This window comes from Stegostoma tigrinum, chromosome 1 (assembly GCF_030684315.1).
Source record: "Stegostoma tigrinum isolate sSteTig4 chromosome 1, sSteTig4.hap1, whole genome shotgun sequence".
Classification (NCBI taxonomy): Eukaryota; Metazoa; Chordata; class Chondrichthyes; order Orectolobiformes; family Stegostomatidae; genus Stegostoma; species Stegostoma tigrinum.
The window spans coordinates 184843870-184868148 of record NC_081354.1 but is presented as its reverse complement, the minus strand read 5'-3'; the positions used below and the strand labels follow the sequence as shown (position 1 = coordinate 184868148).

At 42.0% G+C, this 24279-nt stretch overlaps 1 protein-coding gene across 4 annotated transcripts in view; it reads left to right on the top strand.

The window, feature by feature from the left end:
* LOC125452817 (polyadenylate-binding protein-interacting protein 2-like) overlaps positions 1-24279 on the top strand; it is a 114177-nt gene that overhangs the window by 37956 nt on the left and 51942 nt on the right. The window contains exon 1 of one of the 4 annotated variants that reach the window (XM_048531706.2): positions 7227-7348. The exons of 2 other annotated variants lie outside the window; for them this stretch is intronic. In XM_048531706.2, the coding sequence (XP_048387663.2) occupies positions 7280-7348 (69 nt within the window). In that variant the 5' untranslated portion in view covers positions 7227-7279. Of the gene's footprint in view, positions 1-7226; positions 7349-24279 lie in introns of those variants that run through there. One more of the 4 variants, XM_048531722.2, reaches the window with a different exon arrangement.

Here is a 24279-nt window from a genome sequence, read left to right as displayed (position 1 = left end):
CCTGCCTGCTTCTGGCCCATATTCCTCCAAACCTTTCCTATTCGCATACTTATCCAGATACCTTTTAAATGTTGTAATTCTGACCAGTTCCACCACTTCCTCAGGAAGTTCATTCTACATGTGTACCACCCTCTGTAAAAAGTTTGCCCCTCGTCTTTTTTTTGTTAAATCTCTCTCCTCTCACCGTAAAAATGTGCTCTGTTGTCTTGAAATCCTCTACCCCAGGGAAAAAACAACTGCCATTAACTCTGTCTCTACCCCTCATTTTATAAACTTCAATCAGGTTGCCTCTCAACCTCCTACACTCCAATGGAAAAAGTCCCAGCCTGTCCAGCCTTTCTTTGTGACTCAAACCTTCCATGCCTGGCAACATCCTGGTAAATCTCTTCTGAACCCTCTCTCTACCTTATAATATTCTTCCTTTAACTGGGTGCCCAGAAGTGGACACAGTATTCTGGAAGAAGCTTCACTCATGTACTGTACAACCTCAACGTGACTTTCCAACACCTATATTCAAAGAACTGAGCAATGAAGGCAAATATGCCTTTTTAACCACCCTGCCTATATGTCATGCAGTTCAAGACATTTCAAAGAATTATGTACCTGAACCCCAATGTCCCTCTATTCTACAGCACTACCATTCATTGTCTAATCCCTACCCTTGTTGTACCAAAATGATGCGGTACCTCACATTTGCTCAGATTGAACTCCATCTGTCATTTTTCATCCCACTGACCCATTTGATCAAAATCCCTTTGTATTTTCAGAAACCCTTCTTCGCTGTCTGCTGCACCAGCAATGTTGGTGTTGTCTGCAAACTTACTACTATGCTTTCAATATTCTCATCCAGATCATATATGTAAATGACAAACAAAAGAGGACCCAGAACTGATTCCTGTGGAACACCGCTGGTGAGAGGCCTCCAGTCCGAACAGCAACCCTCCACCTCCGCTGTCTGTCTCCTGCTGTTAAGCCATTTGTGTATCCATTTGGCAAGCTCACCCTGAATTCGAAATGACCTAACTTTACTAATTAGCCTACCATGTGGAACCTTGCTGAAGGCTTTAAAGTCCAAGTAAACAATGTCTACTGATGTGCCTTTTTTTTGTAACTTGCTCAAAAAATTTATTCAAGTTTGTGAGACACAGTTCTCCTTGACCAAAACCATGCTGATGATCCCTAAAAAATTTTTGCCTCACAAATGCCCATAAATCCTACCTTTTTAGAATCTCTTCCAACAAAACAACCGAAGTTGGACGCACAGGCCTATAGTTCCCTGGTTTCTCCTTACAACCTTTCTTAGACAAAGGTACAATGTCAACCAGCTTCCAATCGTCAGGCACGTCATCTGTAGTTACAGATGATGCAAATATTTCTGCAGGGGTCTTGCAATTTCCTCCCTTCCCACAATATTTTGGGAAACATTAAATCACGTCCTGGAGACTTATCCACCTTTTATATTCCTCCTCAACCTCCTCTTCTGTAATGTGAACTGTTTTTAAAACATCGAAATTTATTTATTTGCGTTTTCTTGCCTCTATTTCTTTCTGTACAGTTGCTCTTAAAGTATTTGTAGAAACTGGTTGGAATTTTCTTTACTTTATTAGCCACTGCCACCTCATATTCTGTCTTTGCCTTCCTGATTTCTTTATTAAGAATGCCCCTGCATGCTTTATATTAAGATTCAATTGAACCAATCAAAACAAAGTTGCTGGAAAAGCTCAGCAGGTCTGGCAGCATCTGCGGAGGAGATTAATGTTTTGGGTCTGGTGACCCTTCCTCAGAACCTCCTCCACAGATGCTGCCAGACCTGCTGAGCTTTTCCAGCAACTTTATTTTGGTTCCTGATTTACAGCATCCACGGTTCTTTTGGTTCAATTGAATAAGAACCAAGTTGTTTACATTCTGAAATAAGACTCTCTTTATTCTTGACTAAATCTCAATATCTTTATTCAAGCTTTGTCCCTTAATCTTACCAGCCTTACCCTTCGCTCTAACAGAAACGTAATGCCTCTGAACTCTTGTCAACACTCTGTTGAAAGCCTCTTGCTTGTCGGATGTACTTTCACCTGCATTCAATCTACTGCTATCAGTGTTTGAAAGTTCTAGTCTCATACCATTGAAATTTGCCTTACTCCAGTTAAAATCTTTAACTTTTATGGAAGCTTTATCTTCCATAACCTTTTGAAGCTAATAGAATTATGATTGCTAGATGCATAGTTTAGTCACTCGTCCTGCCGCCTTACCCAAAAAGGAGGTCTAGTTTGCTCCTTTGCTAGGAGGACAATCCAGATATTGATAAAGAAAATTTTCTTAAACACACTTGACAAATTCTTTACAATCCAAAGCATTAACGCTCTGGTAGCCTCAGTCAATGTTTGGGAAATTTAAAATCCCCCATTGTTATAACCTTGTTATGCTGACATCTGAGATCACCCTATGATATGAAGGCCGGTCGAGTTGTGTATAGTGCGGAGGGCTGTTCTAGGTTACAAAGGAACATTAATAAGATGCAGAGCTGGGCTGAGAAGTGGCAGATGGAGTTTAACCCTGAAAAGTGTAAGATGATTCATTTTGGAAGGACAAACCTGAAGGCAGAATACAGGGTTAATGGAAAGTTTCTTAGCAGTGTGGAGGAGCAGAGGGATCTTGGGATTCATGTCCACAGTTGCCTGAAAGCTGACACCCAGGTGGATCGTGTTGTTAAGGTGTATGGTGTGTTAGCTTTCATTAATAGAGGGATTGAGTTCAAGAACCGTCAAGTTATGCTCCAGCTATACAAGATCCTGGTTCGGCCACATCTGGAGTATTGTATCCAATTCTAGCCGCCTCATTACAGAAACATGTGGAAGCGTTGGAAAAGGTGCAGAGGAGATTTACCAGGATGTTGCTTGGAATGAAGGAATGCTTGAGAGAGCTAGGGCTTTTCTCTTTAGAACGATGAAGAATGAGAGATGACTTGATAGAGGAGTACAAAATGATCAGAGATATAGATAGTGAACAGCCAGAGACTCTTTCCTAGGGTGGAGGTAGCTATTATGAGGGAACATGGTTTTAAAGTGAATGGAGATAGATATAGGGAAGATGTCAGAGGTCGCTTCGTTATTCAGAGTGGTTGGGGGGTGGAATGCATTGCCAGCGAGGATAATGGAGTCTGCCTCAATAGAGCATTTAAGCAGCTATTAGTTAGGCATATGGATGATAGTATAAGGTACGGGTGGAGGTTAGATAGACCTTTAGGTTTAGGGTAAAAGTTCGACACTACATCGTAGGCCGAAGGGACTGTCCTCGCTATATTGTTCTGTGTTTTAGGTTCCATATCTTCTGCATATTCTATGTACTTTTGACCAGTTTTCCTCTGACTACTGGGGGGCAAACCCTATCAAGACGATCTTTCCTTTCTTATTTCTAATTTCTACCCATATCTTTTTGCTGGACGATTTTTCAGAAGCATCTTCTCTGGTTACAGCAGTAATGTAGCTGCAATGGGAGGCGATGGCCTAGTGGTATTATCGCTGGACTGTTAACCCAGATCCCCAAAACATGTTCTGGGGACCCAGGTTTGATGGTGCAACATGAATTCCATAAATATCTGGAATTAAGAATCGAGTGACTGTGAATCAGCTGTCGATTGTCAGGAAAAATCCCTCTGGTTCATTAATGTCCTTTAGGGAAGGAAACTGCCATCCTTCCGTGGTCTGTCCCACATGTGACTCCAGACCCACAGCAATGTAGTTGACTCCTAACTGCCTTCTTGGCAATTAGGGATGGGCAATAAGGTCCCTTGCATTGAAACAAATGCAGTTTAGTTCTTCAGAGTGACTATGTACTTGTTGTGTTAACCAAATTGGCAACACCAGGATACCCTCTCTCCAGCTCTCTAATATTCTTAACCTTTACAGACCCTTCTGATTTCTTTCCATCTGTAATTTTCCAAACCCCTTGTGTTCAGGAATATTTAGTACAGTACTCAATTCCGTTTCTTAAACCAGTCAGTTATTCAAGCAGTGTTATTGTCATTTTACCTGTAACAATAATTTACTTTATCCTGTCGATAATACGCATGGAAACTTTTGTGGTGAGTGACTGGAAGTTTAGTCTTAGGGGCAGGGACATGAGTAAAATGTATTTTTGTGTCTAGATGGTGTTGGATTTCTTACGCTGTTGCAATAATATCCATCTAAACAAGTGGTGGGCATTACATCATGTTCTTTACTTGAACCTTGTCGATGGACAGGCTGTGAGGATCCCTGGCAATAAGCCAGTCTGTTCAGAGCACCTCATGTCAGTACTGTTTTTATATTGCACTGTTGATATTGCTGATCTTACTCGACTCTGGTACTGGGCACAACCAAAATTCTTTTGATCGATGAGAATTGAGTAGAGAGTTTTCCTTGTTTGACTTGGTACTTGTGAGCAGGTCCTTTGGAGCCAAGTGCTTCTTGTATAACCTGAAGTCAACATCAGTGAGCTAGTTATTTCCATTTAGATGACACCAATCAATACTTCCTTTGGTTTCTTTAGGAGGAGCGTGCATTGCATTTATATTCTGAGCTGCATAATCGATTCAGTTCACTCCATATGAAATTAGCAAGCAGCTAAAGGCACTCGTTCCTGCCAAAGTGATGGATCTTGATAACATTATGGCAATAGAGCTCCATAGTTGGCTTGAGAACTAGTTACATCTCCACCCATGCTATTCAAATACAGCTGGAACACCGATCTACCTGACAATGTGGAAAATTGCCCAGATATGTCTTTTGTTCAAAATGCAGTTCAGACCAGTTATTGCACTGTCTACTGTCAAAAATCAGTCAAGTGATGAAAGTGTCACCAGCAATGCGATCAAATAGCACTTGCTTACTTGATAACAAGATGTAGAGATGGATGAACACAGCAGGCCAAGCAGCATCAGAGGAGCAGGAAGGTTGATGTGTCGGGCCTAGACCCTCCTTCATTTCCGAAGGCCCGAAACAACATCAGCTTTCCTGCTCATCTGCTGTTTGGCCTGCTGTGTTCATCTAGCTCTATGCCTTGTTATCTCAGATTCTCCAGCATTTGCAGTTCCTACTATCTCTTGCTTACTTGATGACCGGTTTGGATTCTGCAGGGGCCATTCACCTCCTGATTTCATTGTAGCCTTGGTCTAAGCATGGACAAAAGAGCTAAACTTCAGAAGTAATGAGAGTGGCAGCCCTACTTACACATGACATCCCTTGGATGAGTATGGCATCGAGACATCTCAGCAAAATTGGACTCGATCAGAATTGCAAGGCAAAATCTCCCTTTATTCGCATTATACCCATCACAGAGAAAAATATTTGTATTTGTTGGTGGTCAGATTTCTCTGCAGGGGCTCCTCAAGGTATTTTTATATAAACCTGTTCAGACACATGAATTGTGCAGGTGGGACCTGAAGCTAGGTCTTTGACCCAGGGGCAGGGCCACTACCACTGTGCTATAAGAGCTATCGAGTTCTTTTGGGCACTGCCCTACACAAACCTTCTTCAGCTCTTTCGTTCATGATCTTCCCTGTATCATAAATTGTAGAAGTGGGGATATTCACTTTTGACTAAACAATGCACTGCACCATTTGTGACTCATGAGATACTATAGTGTAGCCCATGTCTTTAGGTAACAACGTGTGGACTATATGGGCTTGAGGTGATGAAAGGAAAGTTGCATTTGCTCCACTAAAATGCCCGGTAATGACCATTTCCAATGAGATCATGTCAAATAGCATGGTAGGCTTGAGGGGCTGAATTGCCTATTCCTAGTTCTTATGTTCTGAGGTAGACAGGTTTTTTTTAATTAATAAGGGAATCAAGAGTTATGCGGATATGGTAGGAAAGTGGAGTCAAGTATTATTAGATGAACATGATCTCAATGAATGGCAGAGCACTGTCAGTGGGCTTAATGACCTCCTTCTGTTCCTACGTCTTAGTCTTATTGTTTATTCCTTAGCCAGCAGCAATAGTTTCTGTATTGATTATATCTGTTTTCCATTATGTATTGAACAGATCAAAATTGTCCACGGCTTTCTAAATTCTCGGAAATACAACCTCAACTGATGTAATCTTCCCTCATAATGTTAACTTTAGAGGCCAAGTATCATTGTGATAAATCTTAGTATTGCTTCCTCCAAGATGAATTATTTTGAAGACTCGGTGCCCAAGACTGCTTTGTATTCCAGGGGTGGTCCAACCAGGCTTTCTACAGCATGGCTTGTTTACCCTTTATGCTTTTTTTTAAATCAGATATTTTAGTTCTTCACAGTGTACTGCAGTGGAAATACTGAGTAAAGTCAACCAATCTAGAAATCTAAGATAATAAAATGTGAGGCTGGATGAACACAGCAGGCCAAGCAGCATCTCAGGAGCACAAAAGCTGACGTTTCGGGCCTAGACCCTTCATCAGAGAGGGGTGGTCACGGTTGGGGCCAAATTGGGAAGGCTGACATGTGGACTGTAGTCCCTTGGGGATGATCTGGTTCTGTAGGCAGGTGCTGAGGAAGGTGATGTGGCTGTGGTACCTGGTTTGCTTCAGGACATGGTCGAGCAGTTTCAAGGCCGAAGAGATTATAAGAGAGTTGCAATGGGAGAGAGATTCCCTGAGGTTGGTCCGGAGGGAGGAGGGTAACTTCTTCAGGTTAGGCATCCCTGGAAGAGGCTTCGCAGTGAGGTTAAAATAGTATTAGAGATAATGGGAACTGCAGAAGCTGGAGAATTCCAAGATAATAAAATGTGAGGCTGGATGAACACAGCAGGCCAAGCAGCATCTCAGGAGCACAAAAGCTGACGTTTCGGGCCTAGACCCTTGAATCTAGAAATCTGAGCACATTGACAGAATATTGTTGATCTGGTGGATTTCATCTTAGATCCCTAAGGTTCAGTGATGTGAATTTAAAAAGATTATTTTTAATCAAGTTAGAAAACAATTTAATCCTGCAGATTTAGCCAATCTTTTTTTCTGTTTAACAGGAAGGTGAGAGCCCCATTTTGTTATTTAGTGCACATGAAAAGAGTGATAGTGTAGATCTTTTCTATTTCCATTAATACCATACAGGAATTTGCCCCTGAAATAGAAGGAATTTCTGGCTTTTAATTTTTTTTATCTTTGGCAATTCATTCTTGGATGTCTAATACTTATTTACATGGTTGGATTTGTGCTGGGAAGGGGGTGGGGAAATGTAGGTGTCAAATGACCACTGGTGCCGTCATATTCAGCAGCTAAAAAATCTCGAATTCTGGGAGGCTTCCACTCGTATTTTGCATGCCCGATGTGGAACATAGCTAACGATTATTATTTCTTGGTGGAAGTAAATTTAAAAGAATTTTTCACCTTGATGGTAAGGTTGTGTGAAAGACCTTTTGCTGTCTTTTTGCCTTGCTAGTTTGTCACATAGTTGGACTGTGTTCTTGCTTTCAGCAGTGTGATTCAATTTTTTTTAATAGATCGCACAAGCCAGGTGGCGATTGCTTCATGTTTTTTTTTCAGTACAGAGTTTCTGGAGTTTGGGCCGTTGACCGTATGACACATTCTTTACGTTTTACCTGATTCCAATTTCTCCGAGAAGACGGGCGGGGTGGGGGTGGCGGTTAAATAAATGACAGAGTAACATTTTGTATCTTTTGAAAACCTGTTATGAACAGTGTATTGTAGCTTTTTGGTTTTATGGTGTAACGTGTATTTTTCAAAGCCTAGACATCAACATAATGACTGTTAAATGAGTCCAAATGCCAAATTTGACACCAAAAGAGTGTTGCTGTGTTACTGCAATATATAACATTGGTAATTGGATTTCAAGTGAAATTATCTTGTTGAGGAATGGTTGTGCAGCAGTAAAGTCTTTTTAAATCTCTAATGCCATGTCTACTCTGGCTGAAAACTTTCATGTGATACTTTCTCAGGTCACAATTTGTGATAACCAGCTGTGAGGCACTCAAAAGCGGTCAAGTTCCACTTGTTTCTTTTGTCTTTTCGCCCAAAACCTACATTCCTGTTTTGTTTTTAAAAAAATCACTTTTAGGCTTACAAATTGGAGCTGTAATAATCAGGGTAACTGACTTAACACACTTGCTTGTCCAAAGGAGGGAAGCTACGTTTTTTAAAAAAAATGCCTCTTGTTTTTCTGGCATTTAATAGCCAAAATAAGGCCATCTTGTGAGTTGTGTATGGAGAGACATAGTAACGATGGTATGCTTTTTACTGATTTTTTTTTTTCAAGTTTGCAATTCAACAATCCAAGTTTCTTTGGGGAAGGATGATAGTCCCCAGTTTGCCTGACTTATAATTAGAAATTTGAGTCTCTGTGCAATAGGTGAACCGTGTTGTTTTGCATTGAAATGTTGTATTTCGTCCTTCAAATTGATAAGTGTGATGGCTGTTTGGTAGATGTGCAGTCAGGTAACTGTTGAGGTCAATCTGCAGCTGAAAGGTTTTGCTGCAAATAGAACAGGATACCGCGTTCCACTGCATTTCGGACTAGCTGCTTGCTCGAGATCTCCCCTCCATTGATTGTAACTCCAAAGAGAAGTCTTTAAAGTTTCTTTGTAACATTTCTTTTGATTACTTTGAGAGTGTGCCCCAGACAATAGTTCTGTCTGTAAAATTTAATTTGGATGGCAGGTGTCAGGCATTTCAGCTACACAGGAAGTCCAACTCAGTTGTGGTTCTCTCAATATGATAATGACATGCCAGCTTGGGTGAGCAATTCTGTTTTGTTTGCATTTATTTTTAAAATCTGTGGTATGAGAGCATTTCTAGCTAGGCCAGCATTTATTGCCCATCACTAACTGCCCATTGGATTTGAACCTGTGTCTCCAGAACATTAGCCTGTGGTTCTGGATTACTGCCGCATCACATTGATTGGGATGGTCCCTGTGATGGAGTAATTGCCTTACGGGCAAAGTTGAACAGATTGTGACTCTACTTGAGTTTAGAAAAATGAGAGATGATCTCATTGAAGTATAGAGGATTCAGAAGGTGCTTTACAGGCTAAATACTGAGAGGATGTTTCCAATTAGGAGAGCCGAGGACCAGAGGGCATAGGGGATACTAATTTAAGACTGAGATGAGGAGCAATTTCTTCTGAGGGTTGAGAGTCTTTGGAACTTGCTACAGGGATTTGTGGTGGCAGAGTCCTTGTGTATATTTAAAGCTGAGATAGATTCTTGATCAGTAGTTACATCAAGGGTTATGGTGAAAAAGCAACAAAGTTGTTAGAGGAATGACAGATCAGTTATGATCCTGCTGAATGGTGGAGCAAGTTCAAGGGGCCAAACAGCCCACTTGTGTTCTTATTTCTTATGGTCTTATTACCACTATCCAGCTCCCAGTATTCCCTCAACTTATTTTTTTTATTGGCTATGTAGGACTCTTAGGGCCCACACTTGGCAACATATTTCAAAACTGAGGTCACCCCTCAGCCTCCAGTGCTCTAGCTAAAATTATCCAGATTTTTCCAATCTCTCCTTGTAGCTAGCTAATCCAAGCAACATCCTATTAACATCTTTCACACCCACTCCAAAGGCTTCACATCCTTCATATAGTGAGATGACCAGACCTGCACACAATACTCCAGATGTGGCCTAACTAAAGTTTTATACTGCTGTAATGTGACATGCCAACTTTTTTACTCTGTTTCCTGCCTGATGAAGACAAGAATTCCTTATGCTCTGTTTACCACCTTATCCACTTGTGTCACCACTTTTCACGAGTTACGGATTTGCACTCCAATAATCTTTTGTGTATCAATGCACCTTTGAGTCCTGCCATTCATTATCTGCTTTCTTGAATTTATTTTCCCAAAATGCATCACCTTCCACTTGGACAAAGAAATTACAGTTTAATCTGGACAAGTTTCCAACTATTCTGTATCCTTTGACAACATCCCTCTCTGTCCACAATGCTAACAATGTTTGTGTCGTCTGCAGACTTAATGGACTGAGAATTAGACCACCTACATTTTCATCCAGATCATTGAAATGCATTACAAACATAAGAGGCCCTGGCAGTGATCCTTCAAAACACCACTGGTCACAGACCAGTCAGAAAAATACCCCTGCACAGTTACTCTCCGTCTACTGTCACCAAGCCAATTTTGTATTCAACACACCACTGATCTGATGCAACTTAATCTTCTGGACCACCCTACCGTGAGGGACTTTGTCAATTCTTCAGAAACGTCCAAGTAGGCAACATACAAAGCCCCTATCCATCATTTTGTCACCCCCTAATAAAACTCAAATCAAGTTTGAGAGACAATACCCCCCTGCATAAAGTCATGCTGACTATCCCTAATAAGTTGATTCTTTTCCAATTGTGACTAAATCCTGTCCCTAAGTATTATCTCCAATAATTCCCTACCATTGATATAAGCCTCACAGCCTATAATTGCCTGGATTGTTCAACATGGGCTGTTCTCCAGCCTTCTGGAACCTCACTTGTGGCGAAAGAAGATAGGATCTCTGTCAAAGCCCCAGCAATCTCTTATGCCTGCTTCAGCACCTTGAGATAGATCCCACCAGGTCTTGGGGACTTGTCGACCTTAACGTTTCTCAAGACACTCAGCTACCTTTTTAATATCAATGTAACCTAGAATATCAACATACCCCTCCTTACACTTAGCTTCAACCATGTCCTTCTCTGTGAAGTACTCAATAAGGACCTCATCCACCTTCTCTCGTTCCATACACAAATGACCTCCTTTGTCCTTAAGTGAACCAACCCTTTCCCTAGCTACACTCTTGCTTCTAATATATTTAGAAAATGTCTTTGGATTCTCCTTCATCCTACTTGCCAAGGACTTCTCATGACCCCATTTAGCCCTTCTAGTTCTTTTTTGCTTCATTATATTCCTCAAGGGCCTTAACTGACTTCAGTTTCCTAAATCTTGCATAGACTTCCTTTTTCTTTTTGATTAAACTTTCAAAGTTTCAATGTCTCTTTTCAAGAGTTTCCAAATCTCGCCGTACTCATCTTTTGTCCTTACAGGAATGTGCTGGTCCTGAACTCTAATCATCTTGCATTTAAAAGGCTCCCACATGGCAGATGATGATTTTCACTCAAAAAGCCTTCTACCAATTTAGCACTTTCACCCAGTCTTATCCTTTTCTATAACTGTCTTAAAACTTAATGGAATTATGATCACTGTTTCCAGTATCCTCCCCCAGTAAAACTTTGATCATTTGACCAGGCTCATTCCCCATATAAACTCTAGTATGGTCCAGCCCATCAGCGTATCCTTTCAAGAAACTCTCTTGATGCACTTAACAAATTCTTCCCCGTCTAAGCCTCTGGCACTAGGGGAGTCCCAGTCAATGTTGGAGAAATAAAAACCACGCATCGCAAAACAACCTTTTTTTTTAAACATCTTTCCCTGATCTGCTTCTATACCTGTTGTTCTGCCAACCTTTGGTTGTCAGAAGGTCTATAGTATAACGCCATTGTGGTGATTGCACTTTGTTATTCTTGAGTTCTACCCATAACTGAGGAAACAAACCCATAAATGTCTTGAGAAAACAGTTTTTCCTGACAAAGAACAACAACAAAGAAAATTACAGCACAGGAACAGGCCCTTCGGCCTTCCAAACCTGTGCCGATCAAGATCGTCTGTCTAACTTGTCATCTATGTTCTAAGGGTCTGTGTCCATTTGCTCCCCGCCCATCCATGTACCTGTCCAGCTATATCTTAAAAGACGCTAACGTGTCTGCGCCTACCACCTCCGCTGGCAACGTATTCCAGGCACCCACCACCCTCTGCGTAAAGAACTTTCCACGCATATCTCCCTTAAACTTTCCTCCTCTCACTTTTGAACTCATGACCCCTAGTAATTGAGCCCCCCACTCTGGGGGGGAAATAGCTTCTTGCTATCCACCCTGTCTATACCCCTCATTATTTTGTAGACCTCAATCTCCGTCTGACAGTCGAGAGTTTTTAGGATTCCCTTCCCCAAAAAGCAGTGGTGCAAAATTTTTAAATTTTTAAGACAAAAATTCTTGGTAACCTTTCATCCCCTTGGTAATAAAAGGATATGCTGGAATGTAGAGTTGAAAGTCCTGGATTGTTTTAAACTAAAATGGCAGGGAAATGGGAACCTAAGCAAGAAGTCTGAAGACAGGAACAAAAGACCGGTAGATAGTAAAAGTGATAGGCAGAGGAATCAACAGCCAGAATCAAACAAGACCTCAGGAAGAAAAAGACTGTAGGAATGCGAAGAAACTTTAAAAAGACTTTTTGACTGAATGCGTGGAACACTTGAAGTAAAGTGGATGAATGAATCATGCAAATAGATGTGAATGAGGGTGACATATTTGGGATTCTGAGGAAGGGTCACCAGACCTCAATCATTAACTCTGATTTTTCTTCACAGATGCTGCCAGACCGGCTGAGCTTTTCCAGCAACTTCTGTTTTGTTGATGATTTACAGCATCTGCAGTTCTTTTGGTTTTTATTCCTATAGATTGGAGCGTAGCTAATGTAACCTTTAGAAGAGGAAGTAGAGAGAAAACAGAGAATTATAGACTAGTGAGTCTGACAGCAATAAATGAGAAAGATGCTGAATCCATCATCAAGGATTTTATAACAGAGCACTTGATAAACTCTAGATTCAGACCCAGTCAGCATGGATTTACAAGAGGAACATAGTGTATGACAAATCTACTGGAATCCTTGGAGGGTGTAACCAGCAGAGTTATTCTGGGGAGCTAGTGGATGTAGTTTATTTGGACTTTCAAAAGGCTTCGATGAAATCCTACGTAAGAGATTAGTGTCTAAGATCAAAGCAGATGGTATTGGATTTAGCGTATTGAGATGGATAGAACGTTGTTTCCTATATGCTAATCAAACTGTCAGAACAAATGGGTCTTTTTCTGAGTGGCAGGCAGTGACTAATGGGATGCCACAGGGATTGGTGCTCTGATCCCAGCTATTCACAGTAGATGTTAATGATTTAGGTGAGGGAGCTAAATGTAATATCAAAATTTGCAAAGGTCTGTGAAAGGGTGAGCTAAGAGAAGGATACAGAGATGTTGCAGTGTGATTTGAACAGGCTAAGTGGGCAAATGAATCTACTTTAGTAACAAAATTAGGAAGACCAATTACTATTTGAACGGCTGGAATTTGAGATGGGAATGTTCAGTGAGACTCGGATGTTCTCATTTACTCTTTGCTGAAAGTAAGAGCATTGGTGCAACAGGCAAACTACATGTTGGCCTTTATAGCGAGAGAATTTGAATACATGAGCAAGAATATTTTGCTGCACTTATACATGGCATTGGTGAGGCCATACATGGAGTATTGTTTGCAGTTTAGTCTGCTTATCTGAGGAAGGATGTTCTTGCTATCGCGAGTGTACGGTGAATGTTTACTTCAAAGAAGACGAGTGCTGCTGAGATATGTGAATTTAGATAGTGATAGAATGAAGGAGGAGCATGCATTCATAGCGTATTTAAGAAAGTTTTCTAGAGCAGAATGGTTCCAGTTTAGTGAGAAAGCAGACCCTGCTAGAGGTGGTATTTGTAATGAGGTGGATTAAATGGATCAAATGTCGGTAGGCGGAAGGTTGATGGAAAGATGAGGAGCCATCCAGAGCAAGAATAGTAAAATTGGTTTTCCTCAAATTAATCAGGTAGGAATAGATCTGGGCTGAGCAAATTCTAGTCAAAACTTGAAAAATATGGCAGTTGAACAATAGCCTACCTTCAAGAAAATATATATTGTACTACTGTCGAAAGAGAAAGGTCAAATAATCGAATGAGAGCCCCCGAATAACCAAAGAGAAATTAAGATAAAGAATAAAAAATATGCTTATGACAGATATTGAATGGAAAACTCCAGTGAGAACCAGACTGAATATAAAATCTTCAGAGTTTTATTAAAAAAAAGACAAATAAGACATGTGAACAGTAACTGGAGCCAACATAAAGCTGAATCGGATAGGCAGATAAACAGTAAAAATGGGGTGGAAGTTGAGGACTGGGGTGGATTAACAGGAGAGTTTATACATGGAGGCTAAGGGCACAATCAAACAATAACTTTGTATTTGTCTTTTCCAAGGAAGATGTGTAGGCCATGAAGAAAGAGAAGATAATTCAAAGTTAGAAGAGTTTAAGGTGGAAAAAGGAGGTAGTATTAGCTGCGTTATCTGTGATCCAGGCTGAATGAGATGCATCCCAGGATACCAGTGGATGTGGCAATTCCAGAGACACGGGTATCAATTTTCAGTCTTCCTTAAACTTGGGTGGTGCTAGAGTACTGGAGAATTGCAGGCATTCCACTCTTATTCAGAAAAGAATGTGAAGTCAAAACAACCACTGACCAGTGGTTTAAGTACAGTGATGGGGAAACTTCTGTAAACAATAATTTGGGAAAAATTTGTCACGTGCATAAATGCTGCTTATTTCAAAGAAGGCTAGGTTGCATTTCTTGAGGGAAAAGTCACATTTAACTTGCTAGATGTTTTTGAAGAGACAAGAGAGTTGATGTGATGAGAAATGGTGAGTAGATGAAGTTGTAGGTGTGGCTTATAGACCGCAGGACGATGTCGGCACGAGGAAATAATGGGAGCTTGTACGAAGCGTATGATAATTAGGTGAATTCATGAATAGATTGCATGAATCACATTGGCACAGATAACGTGGATGATGAGTTCATAGAGATAGTAAGAACTGCAGATGCTGGAGTCAGAGATAAGTGTGGAGTTGAAGGAACATGGCAGGCCAGGTAGCATCAGAAGAACAGGAAAGCTGACGTTTCAGGTTGGGACACTTCTTCAGAAATGGGGTGGGGGAGGGGAGCTCAGAAATAAATAGAGAGAGGAGGGGTGGGTCTGGGAAGATAGGTGGGATGGTGATAGGTGAGTGCATATAGGCAGTGCTCTGGATTGGTCAGTGAGGTGGGAGTGGTGGAAACGTGGAAGAGAAGATGGTCAGATTGTGTCAGGTCAATGAGGTGGGAATGCGAGGGAGCATTGGTCATTGGATAAGGCCAGGGATGGGAAGTTTTTGAAACGGGTAAAATCCACATTTAGCCCATTGGGCTGTTGGTTCCTGAAGCGGAATATGCTCCTCCAGTTTGCGGGTGGCGTCACTGTGACACTGGAGAAGGCCCAGGATGGACATCTCCCAGGAAGTGGAAGGCAGGGGAGGGGGTGGAGTTAAAATGTTTTGCGATCAGAAGGCTTTGTTGTTTGTCATACACAGAGCGCACATGTTCTACAAAATGGTCTCCAAGTGTCCGCTTGGTCTCACCGATGTAGAGGAGGACACATCAGGTGCAGCGGACTCAGTAGACCAAGTTGATGGATGTGTAGGTGAACCCATGTCTGATGCCAAAGGTTGTTTTTTTTTGCCTTGAATGGAGGTGAGGGGGGAGGTGGAGGGCCACGTGGAACACTTGCCTGCAGTTGCAGAGGAAGGTGCTAGGGGTGGCGGAGTTAGTGGGAAGTGTGGAGCGGATGAGGGAGTCACAGAGAGAGAGAGAGGTCCCTATGGAAGGCACATAAGGGTTATGAGGGAAAGATATCTTTGGCTGTGGAGTCAGGTTGTAGGTGGTGGAGAATGATTCATTTGATGCGGAGGTTGGTGGAGTGATATGTGAGGACAAGGGAGATTCTGTCTTTATTTTCGTTTTTGCTGGGGGGAGGCGATGTGAGGGCAGAGGTGTGGGAAACGCAAGAGATGTGTTTGAAAATGCCCTCAATCACCAGAGGGGGCGGAAGTTATGGCCCTCGAAATAAGAGGACATCTGGGATGTGCAGGAGCGGAACACTCCACCTTGGGAGCAGATGTGGCAGAGGCGGAGGAATTGGGAGTAGGGGATCACGTTCTTAGCAATGAGTTCATAGACTTTTTGTGAGAGTTTCATAGGGATAAGGGTTGTGAGGGAAAGATATCTTTGGCTGTGGAGTCTAGAAACCATAAGACGTAGAAGCAGAATTAACCATTTGGCCCATTTGAGTCTGGTCTGCTGTTCCATCATGGCTGATATATTTCTCAACTCCATTCTCCTGCCTTTTCCCCTATACCTTTGGTTCCCTTACTAATCAAGAACATGCCTATCTATGTCTGAAATGCATTCAATTACTTGGCCTCCACAGTGTTCTGTGACAATGACTCCAGAGATTCACTGCCCTGTGGCTAAAGAAATTCCACCTCATCTGAGTTCTAAGGAGTTGTACCTTCACTGTGAGGCTGTGCCGTTAGACTGTAGCCTGTCCTGTTCGTGAAGATACCTTCGCCATGCCCACTGTCTCAAGGCCACTTGGTATTCTTTCAGTTTCACTGAGATCCTGCCCCTGCACCACTCCTCTCCCATCCTTCCCCCCAGAAAATAATCCTTCTAAACTTGGAATACAGTTAGAGTCCTCAGCAGCACTTCATGTGACAAGCGCATGGTAGAATTTACAGTACAGAAGGAGCCCATTTGATCCCTTGTATCTGTCGCCTTCTGAAGGAGCTACCCAGCTCATCCCATTCTCCAGCCCTATCTCTATCTCTCTAAAATCATCACTTTTCAATATATATCCAGCTCTCTGTTGAAACCTCGACTGGAAACTGTCTCCGCCACTCTCCTATGCAGCACATTCCAAATCCTAACTTTGTAAGTAAAGAAGCTTCTCATCTCAGTCCTGACACTCTTGCCAACAGTCTTGAAATTGTGACCCCCAGTTACTGACATACCATATGGTGGAAAAAATACCCTTCCTTACCTGTCAAAATAGTTTGTAATTTTGAACACCTCATTAAGGTCACATTTCAGTCTTCTCTGCTGCAAGGAAAATAAGCCCAATTTCTCTCGTCTTTCCGTGTATGTAAAATCATGCATTCCTGTATCATTCTTGTAAATCCACTTTTCACACACTCAAACTTTAACATCCTTCCTTAAATAAAGTGCCCAGAAATAAGCACAGTACTCCAAATGCAGTCCCCTCCAATGAGATGTAAAGGGTTAACATCGTTTCCTTGCTTGTATACTCTATGTCTCTATTTATAAGCCTTCTTGACAACTGTTTCAACTTGCCACCTTAAGAGAATTAAACACGTGAACTCTCAAGTCCCTGTGCTCCTGTACTCCCTTCAAAGTTATACCATTGAACCTGTATTTTTTCTCTTCATGTTTGTTGTACTACCTCACATTTTTCTGCAATGAAATTCATCTGCCAGGTGTCTGCCCATTTGGCCAACTTGTGAATGTCACTCTGAAGTCCTCACAATTCACCATTCTCCCTAGCTTGGTATCATCTAAAAATTTAGAGAATTTTGCCCTCCACAGCCATCTCCAGATAATTTATATAAATCAGAAAATGGATTCTAATACCAATCCCTGGGGAGCACCACTTTTAACTCCTCTCCAATCTGAGAAATACCCCTCTATTCCTACCCTCTGATTCCTATTTTTCAACCAACTCATCATCCATACTGCCAGAGACTTATCAATCCTAAACACTTGTAATTTGCTAACCAACTTGCCATGTGGCTCTGGACCAAATGCTTTCTGAAAGTCCAAATATACAACATCTGTAGTACCACCCTCATCCATTCTCTGTGTTACCTCATCAAAGAACTCAATCAGATTTGTCAGACATGACCTGCCCTTGACAAAGCCATGTTGACTGTCAAGTATTAACTTGATTTTCCCTAAGTCTATATCTGCATTATCCCACGTTACTATCTCCATCAGTTTTCCCATTATGTACATCAAGCTGACAGATCTGTAGTTTCTTGGGTTATCCTTTGCATCTTTTTGTTTAAGAACTGTGTCACATTCGCAATCCTCTATTCCCCCAGGACTAATCCTGTTCAGAGAGGCCTGGAAAATTTCTGTCAACGGCTCTGCAATTTGCTCCTTTCCCTCTCGGCTATCTAGGATATATCCTATCCCAGGCCTGGCAACTTTGATACCTGGGGTGCTGCAGCCTCTTTTTTTAGCATGGCTTTCATCGTTGTAAATGTCCTCTGGATCCCTTCAAGGCCAGCATGTCCATGCTTAGATATGGGCCCTAAAACTGCTCACAATATTCCAAATGCAGTTTAACCATAGTTTATACAGCCTTACCAGTGCATGCCTACCCACCTATACCAGCCCCCTCAAAATAAATGCCAACATTGGATTTTCATGTCTAATTGCCAACTGAACCTGCGCATTAACCTGAAGATGATCCTGAATGAAAATGAAACTCCCAAGTCCCTTTAATGTTCCAGATTTCTGCAGCCATTCCCCATTTAAGAAATAGTCTACACCTCTATTCTTTCTACCAAAGTGCAAAACCACTCACTTTGCCACATTTTATTCCATCTCCCACTTCTCTTCCCACTCTCTTGGCCTGTCCAAGTCTTTCTGCAGCTTCCCCACTTCCTTGACACTACCTATCCCTCCACTTATTTTCGTCTCATCTGCAACTGAGCAACAGTGCCCTCAATACCTTCACCTAGTCTGTTAACGTATAACGTGAATAGTTGCGCTCCCAATACTGAGTCTGTGAAACTCCACTAGTCTCTGACTGCCATTCTGAAAAAGATTCCTTTATCATCACTCTAACATAACAAAGTGTGAAGTTGGATGAACACAGGCCAAGCAGCATCTCAGGAGCACAAAAGCTCACGTTTCGGGCCTAGACCCTTCATCAGAGAGGGGGATGGGGTGAGGGTTCTGGAATAAATAGGGAGAGAGGGGGAGGCGGACCGAAGATGGAGAGAAAACAAGATAGGTAGAGAGGAGAGTATAGGTGGGGAGGTAGGGAGGGGTTAGGTCAGTCCAGGGAAGACGGACAGGCCAAAGAGGCGGAATGAGGTAGTAGGTAGGAAATGGAGGTGCGGCTTGAGGTGGGAGGAAGGGATAGGTGAGAGGAAGAACAGGTTAGGGGAGCAGAGACAGGCCGGGCTGGTTTTGGGATGCGGTGGGAGGGCGGGGAGATTTTGAAGCTGGTGAAGTCCACGTTGATACCAGCCCAGTTAGCACTGTCGCCTCACGACGCCAGGGACCCGGGTTTGATTCCAGCCTCAAGCGACTGTCTTTGTGGAGTTTGCACAATCTCCCCTTGTCTGCGTGGGTTTCCTCCAAGTGTTCCGGTTTCCTCCCACAGTCCAAAGATCTGCAGGCTGGGTGGATTGGCCATGCTAAATTGCCCGTCATGTTCAGGGGTGTGTGGTTTATAGGGGGATGGGTCTGGGTGGGATGCTTCAAGGGGTGGTGTGGGCTTGTTGGGCTGAAGGGCCTGCTTCCACAGTGTAGGGAATCAAATCTAAACTTTTTATTCAGGACACTAATGAGGGTATGAAGACAGCTGTATAAAGTGATCTGGAAAATGAGGCTAAGGATAGATTAGTAGCGATACCATGGCAGACTTTTAAGGAGACATTTCCAAATACTCCAGGTGTGCCTTCTGGTACAAGAGTTTCAAAGGGAATTCTGAAGTGAAGTCCTAATGAAGGAAATTAAATGTGGTATCAAACTGAAAGAAAAAAATGTATAATTCTGCAATGATGAGTGGCAATCAGGACATTAGACAGAATATAAAGAACAGCAAAGAATGACTAAAAGGTTAATCAGAGGGAGAAATTAGTGCAAGAGAGAGCTCTCTAGAAATATAAAAAGAGATCATAAAAAGTTCTTGAGGTATTTGCAAAAGAAATGAGAAAGTAAAGTGAATGTTGAGTCTGTTCAGTTGCAAGAGTTTGGGAAAATTATTAGTAGGAAATGACAGACAGATTGGCACAAAAAAAAACCATCTGTAGAAGACAGAACTAGCATCCTAGACATAATTGTAAGTGTAAAATGTGAAAGGGAGAAACTTAGTACAATTACCAGTAAACATGTATTGAGAAAACTAAAGGAACTAGAAACTGACCAGGTCCTTGTTCACCATGTATTTCATCCTAGCATGTTGAAAAGAACATGAGATAATGATGCATTGATTTTAATTTTCCTATCTAATTATGATTATTGATATCAGTGGTTCTGTGAACTTTACTGAAACTCCACTGACTCTGGCAGCTGATTCTGATCATAATATTGCATTAAGCAGTGGGAAAAATTTTGGACAAGGATTTGATAACTTTGTTACTGAGTGAGGTTTATCCATGGTTATTGCAAGGCTAGTATCTTCAGTTCTGCTTTAACAGCTGGAAAACTAAGGGATTTTTATGTTCTTGCACAATGGTTCCTTGCTCCCGCATGGCCTAAAGGAGTTCACTACACCTGTTGTCCAGACATTGGTCTTTGTAGACCTCGGCTGGGATATCATCAACTCCTGGAGCTTGACAGGAGCTTATGTTTTTTTTTAAACAGTACAAGACTGTCATAAAAAAGAATAGTTGATGGCAGTGTGTAGATGACTTAATGCATGAATGCCAAGTGAGGACATGGTTTAAGTGCTATGCCCATCTTTGTACAACTTGAGTTTTCTATGTCAGCAGTGTGGGCTAATTGACACTATAAAGATTGTTGATAAAATGGTAAGGGAGAGACAGTGGCCTAGTGGTATTATCACTGGACTGTTAAACACCAGTTTATGTTCTGGACACCTGGATTCAAATCCCGCCTTGCAGGTGATGGAATTTGAGTTCAGCGAAAATCTGGAATTAAGAGTCGAATGATGACTGTGATTCCATTGCCGCTTGTTGGGAAAAACCCATCTGGTTCAATAATGTCCTTTAGGGAAGGAAGCTGCCGTCTTCACATGGTCTGGCCAACATGCGACGCCAGACCCAATGTGGTTGACTCTCAACTCGGACTGATGGGTGAAAAGTGATGCCCTAATCCTGTGAATGAATAAAAAACAAGTAGCCTGTGGCCCGGGAGCAGATTTCAGAGCGTTGTTGAATTTCCTCTGTGTTTACGGTCATGACTATAGTCCATCGGCCTTTTAGAGTCATAGAGATGTACAGCATGGAAACTGACCCTTTAGTCCAACTCTTCCATGCCAATGAGATAGCCTAGAAAAATCTAGTCCCATTTGCCAGCACTTGGCACATATCCCTCTAAACCCTTCCTATTCATCTACCCATCGAGATGCCTTTTAAATGTTGTAATTGTATTATTTCATCCTTGCCTGATCAACTGTTCCTGCTTCTTTGTGTGCTAAACTAGTTTACCAACAAAAGCCTGTTCTATTCATCCAATCCACCGAGAATACAAACCCATACACCAGCCGCTCAGGAAATAAATATTTAAGAGATTGAAAACTTCAGCTGTAATTATTACTCCCAAGATTATTTGAGGAACCCAGGAGAATCTGCGTACAAACTGCAAATTCCTTTGAAAAATTAGTCCTTATGCTGAAGCGTTTGCCTTTGTAATGTCATGCAACAATTTAACAAAGATAACTTGCAAAACTAAGAGGAGACTGGCAATATGAAAGAAAATTAAAAATTTTCTACATGCTTCGAAAATAATTGAAGGATGTGGAAGGAGGAGTGGACCCAATTTGGGACCAAAATCGGGATTTACTTATTGTAATGTAAGGTTTATAATTTATGGATATTTATGTAATAGTTATTTTGGTGTTTGGATTATGAACAAGCAGTTTGAGAGTTTCGTCAATGTGTATGAAACGGTTTGATTACATGATAGGCTTTTCTAGAGTCATGGTGATTTTTGTTTCCTTAAAGTTCTGAGCGAGAGATCCTGGAGGCTAATGGAAATTTGCTTATATTGAGAGAGCTTTCCAGAGAGCAAAGTAAACAGTGTAGTGCATTAGGCTTTCATATTGAAGGTTGTGGAATTTTTTGCAGGGAGCTTAAGAGAACTCGGGAACAGGAATAGCCTGTTTGTCGGTTGAGACGACACTACCATTTAATATGATCATGATTAATTGAACACATCAGTACCTTTTACCCAAACTATCCCCATAACCCTTCACATCATTGACATTCAAAAGATTTATCAATGTTAACTTTAAATATACTCAGTGAGCTACTACACCCCTCTAGGGTAGAGTATTCCAAAGATTCACCACCCTCTGAGTAAAAAACATTTTTGTCTACATCTTTAAAACATTGAATATAATGTGATGCACTATAATTTACGTTTTTTTCTCCTCTTCTTACAATGTTTGGGCTTAAACAAGTGAGAAATTATTGAATATTATTGTCGAAGTGGGGTAGGGTGGTCTTGTACACAAATATTGGAAAGTTAAGGTGGAGGAAGCTAGGGTCAAGTTCAGCTAGAGAGGATTACATGCAGGCAAGGAAGGAGCTCAAAAATGGTCTGAGGAGAGCCAGGAGGGGGCACGAGAAAGGCTTGGCAGAACGAATCCGGGTAAACACAAAGGCATTTTACACTTACGTGAGGAATAAGAGAATGATCAAAGAAAGAGTAGGGCCGATCAGGGATAGCATAGGGAACTTGTGTGTGGAGCCTGAGGAGGTAGGGGAAGCCCTAAATGAGTTTTTTGCTTCTGTCTTTACGAAAGAAACGAACTTTGTAGTGAATGAAACCTTTGAAGAGCAGGTGTGCATGCTGGAATGGATAGAGATAGACGAAGCTGATGTGCTGAAAATTTTGTCAAACATTAAGATTGACAAGTCGCCAGGCCCGGACCAGATTTGTCCTCGGCTGCTTTGGGAAGCGAGAAATGCAATTGCTTCGCCACTTGCGAAGATCTTTGCATCCTCGCTCTCCACTGGAGTCGTACCTGAGGACTGGAGAGAGGCAAATGTAATTCCTCTCTTCAAGAAAGGAAATAGGGAAATCCCTGGCAATTATAGACCGGTAAGTCTCACGTCTGTCGTCTGCAAGGTGTTAGAAAGGATTCTGAGGGATAAGATTTATGACCATCTGGAAGAGCATGGCTTGATCAAATACAGTCAACACGGCTTTGTGAGGGGTAGGTCATGCCTTACAAACCTTATCGAGTTTTTTGAGGATGTGACTAGAAAAGTTGATGAGGGTCGAGCTGTGGATGTGGTGTATATGGACTTCAGTAAGGCATTTGATAAGGTTCCCCATGGTAGGCTCATTCAGAAGGTCAGGAGGAATGGGATACAGGGGAACTTAGCTGCTTGGATACAGAATTGGCTGGCCAACAGAAGACAGCGAGTGGTAGTAGAAGGAAAATATTCTGCCTGGAAGTCAGTGGTGAGTGGAGTTCCACAGGGCTCTGTCCTTGGGCCTCTACTGTTTGTAATTTTTATTAATGACTTGGACGAGGGGATTGAAGGATGGGTCAGCAAGTTTGCAGACGACACAAAGGTCGGAGGTGTCGTTAAGTGTAGAGGGCTGTTGTAGGCTGCAGCGGGACATTGACAGGATGCAGAGATGGGCTGAGAGGTGGCAGATGGAGTTCAACCTAAATAAATGCGAGGTGATGCATTTTGGAAGGTTGAATTTGAAAGCTGAGTACAGGATTAAGGATAGGATTCTTGGCAGCGTGGAGGAACAGAGGGATCTTGGTGTGCAGATACATAGATCCCTTAAAATGGCCACCCAAGTGGACAGGGTTGTTAAGAAAGCATATGGTGTTTTGGCTTTCATTAACAGGGGGATTGAGTTTAAGAGTCGTGAGATCTTGTTGCAGCTCTATAAAACTTTGGTTAGACCGCACTTGGAATACTGCGTCCAGTTCTGGGCGCCCTATTATAGGAAAGATGTGGATGCTTTGGAGAGGGTTCAGAGGAGGTTTACCAGGATGCTGCCTGGACTGGAGGGCTTATCTTATGAAGAGAGGTTGACTGAGCTCGGTCTCTTTTCATTGGAGAAAAGGAGGAGGAGAGGGGACCTAATTGAGGTATACAAGATAATGAGAGGCATAGATAGAGTTGATAGCCAGAGACTATTTCCCAGGGCAGAAATGGCTAGCACGAGGGGTCATAGTTTTAAGCTGGTTGGTGGAAAGTATAGAGGGGATGTCAGAGGCAGGTTCTTTACGCAGAGAGTTGTGAGAGCATGGAATGCGTTGCCAGCAGCAGTTGTGGAAGCTAGGTCATTGGGGTCATTTAAGAGACTGCTGGACATGTATATGGTCACAGAAATTTGAGGGTGCATACATGAGGATCAATGGTCGGCACAACATTGTGGGCTGAAGGGCCTGTTCTGTGCTGTACTGTTCTATGTTCTATGTTAACATAATGGTAGAGCCAACAACTAGGATAAATCAGTTCATATGTGGAATGAACCATCAAAGAAAGCAATAGATGCAGGTGCACTTGCAACATTTAACATACATTTGAATAGTTACATGAATAAAAAAAGTTTCTTGAGCCAGAGAGGTATACAGCACAGAGGCGGGCCCTTCAGTCCAACTCACTGATGCCGCCCAGAAATCCGAAATTAATCAT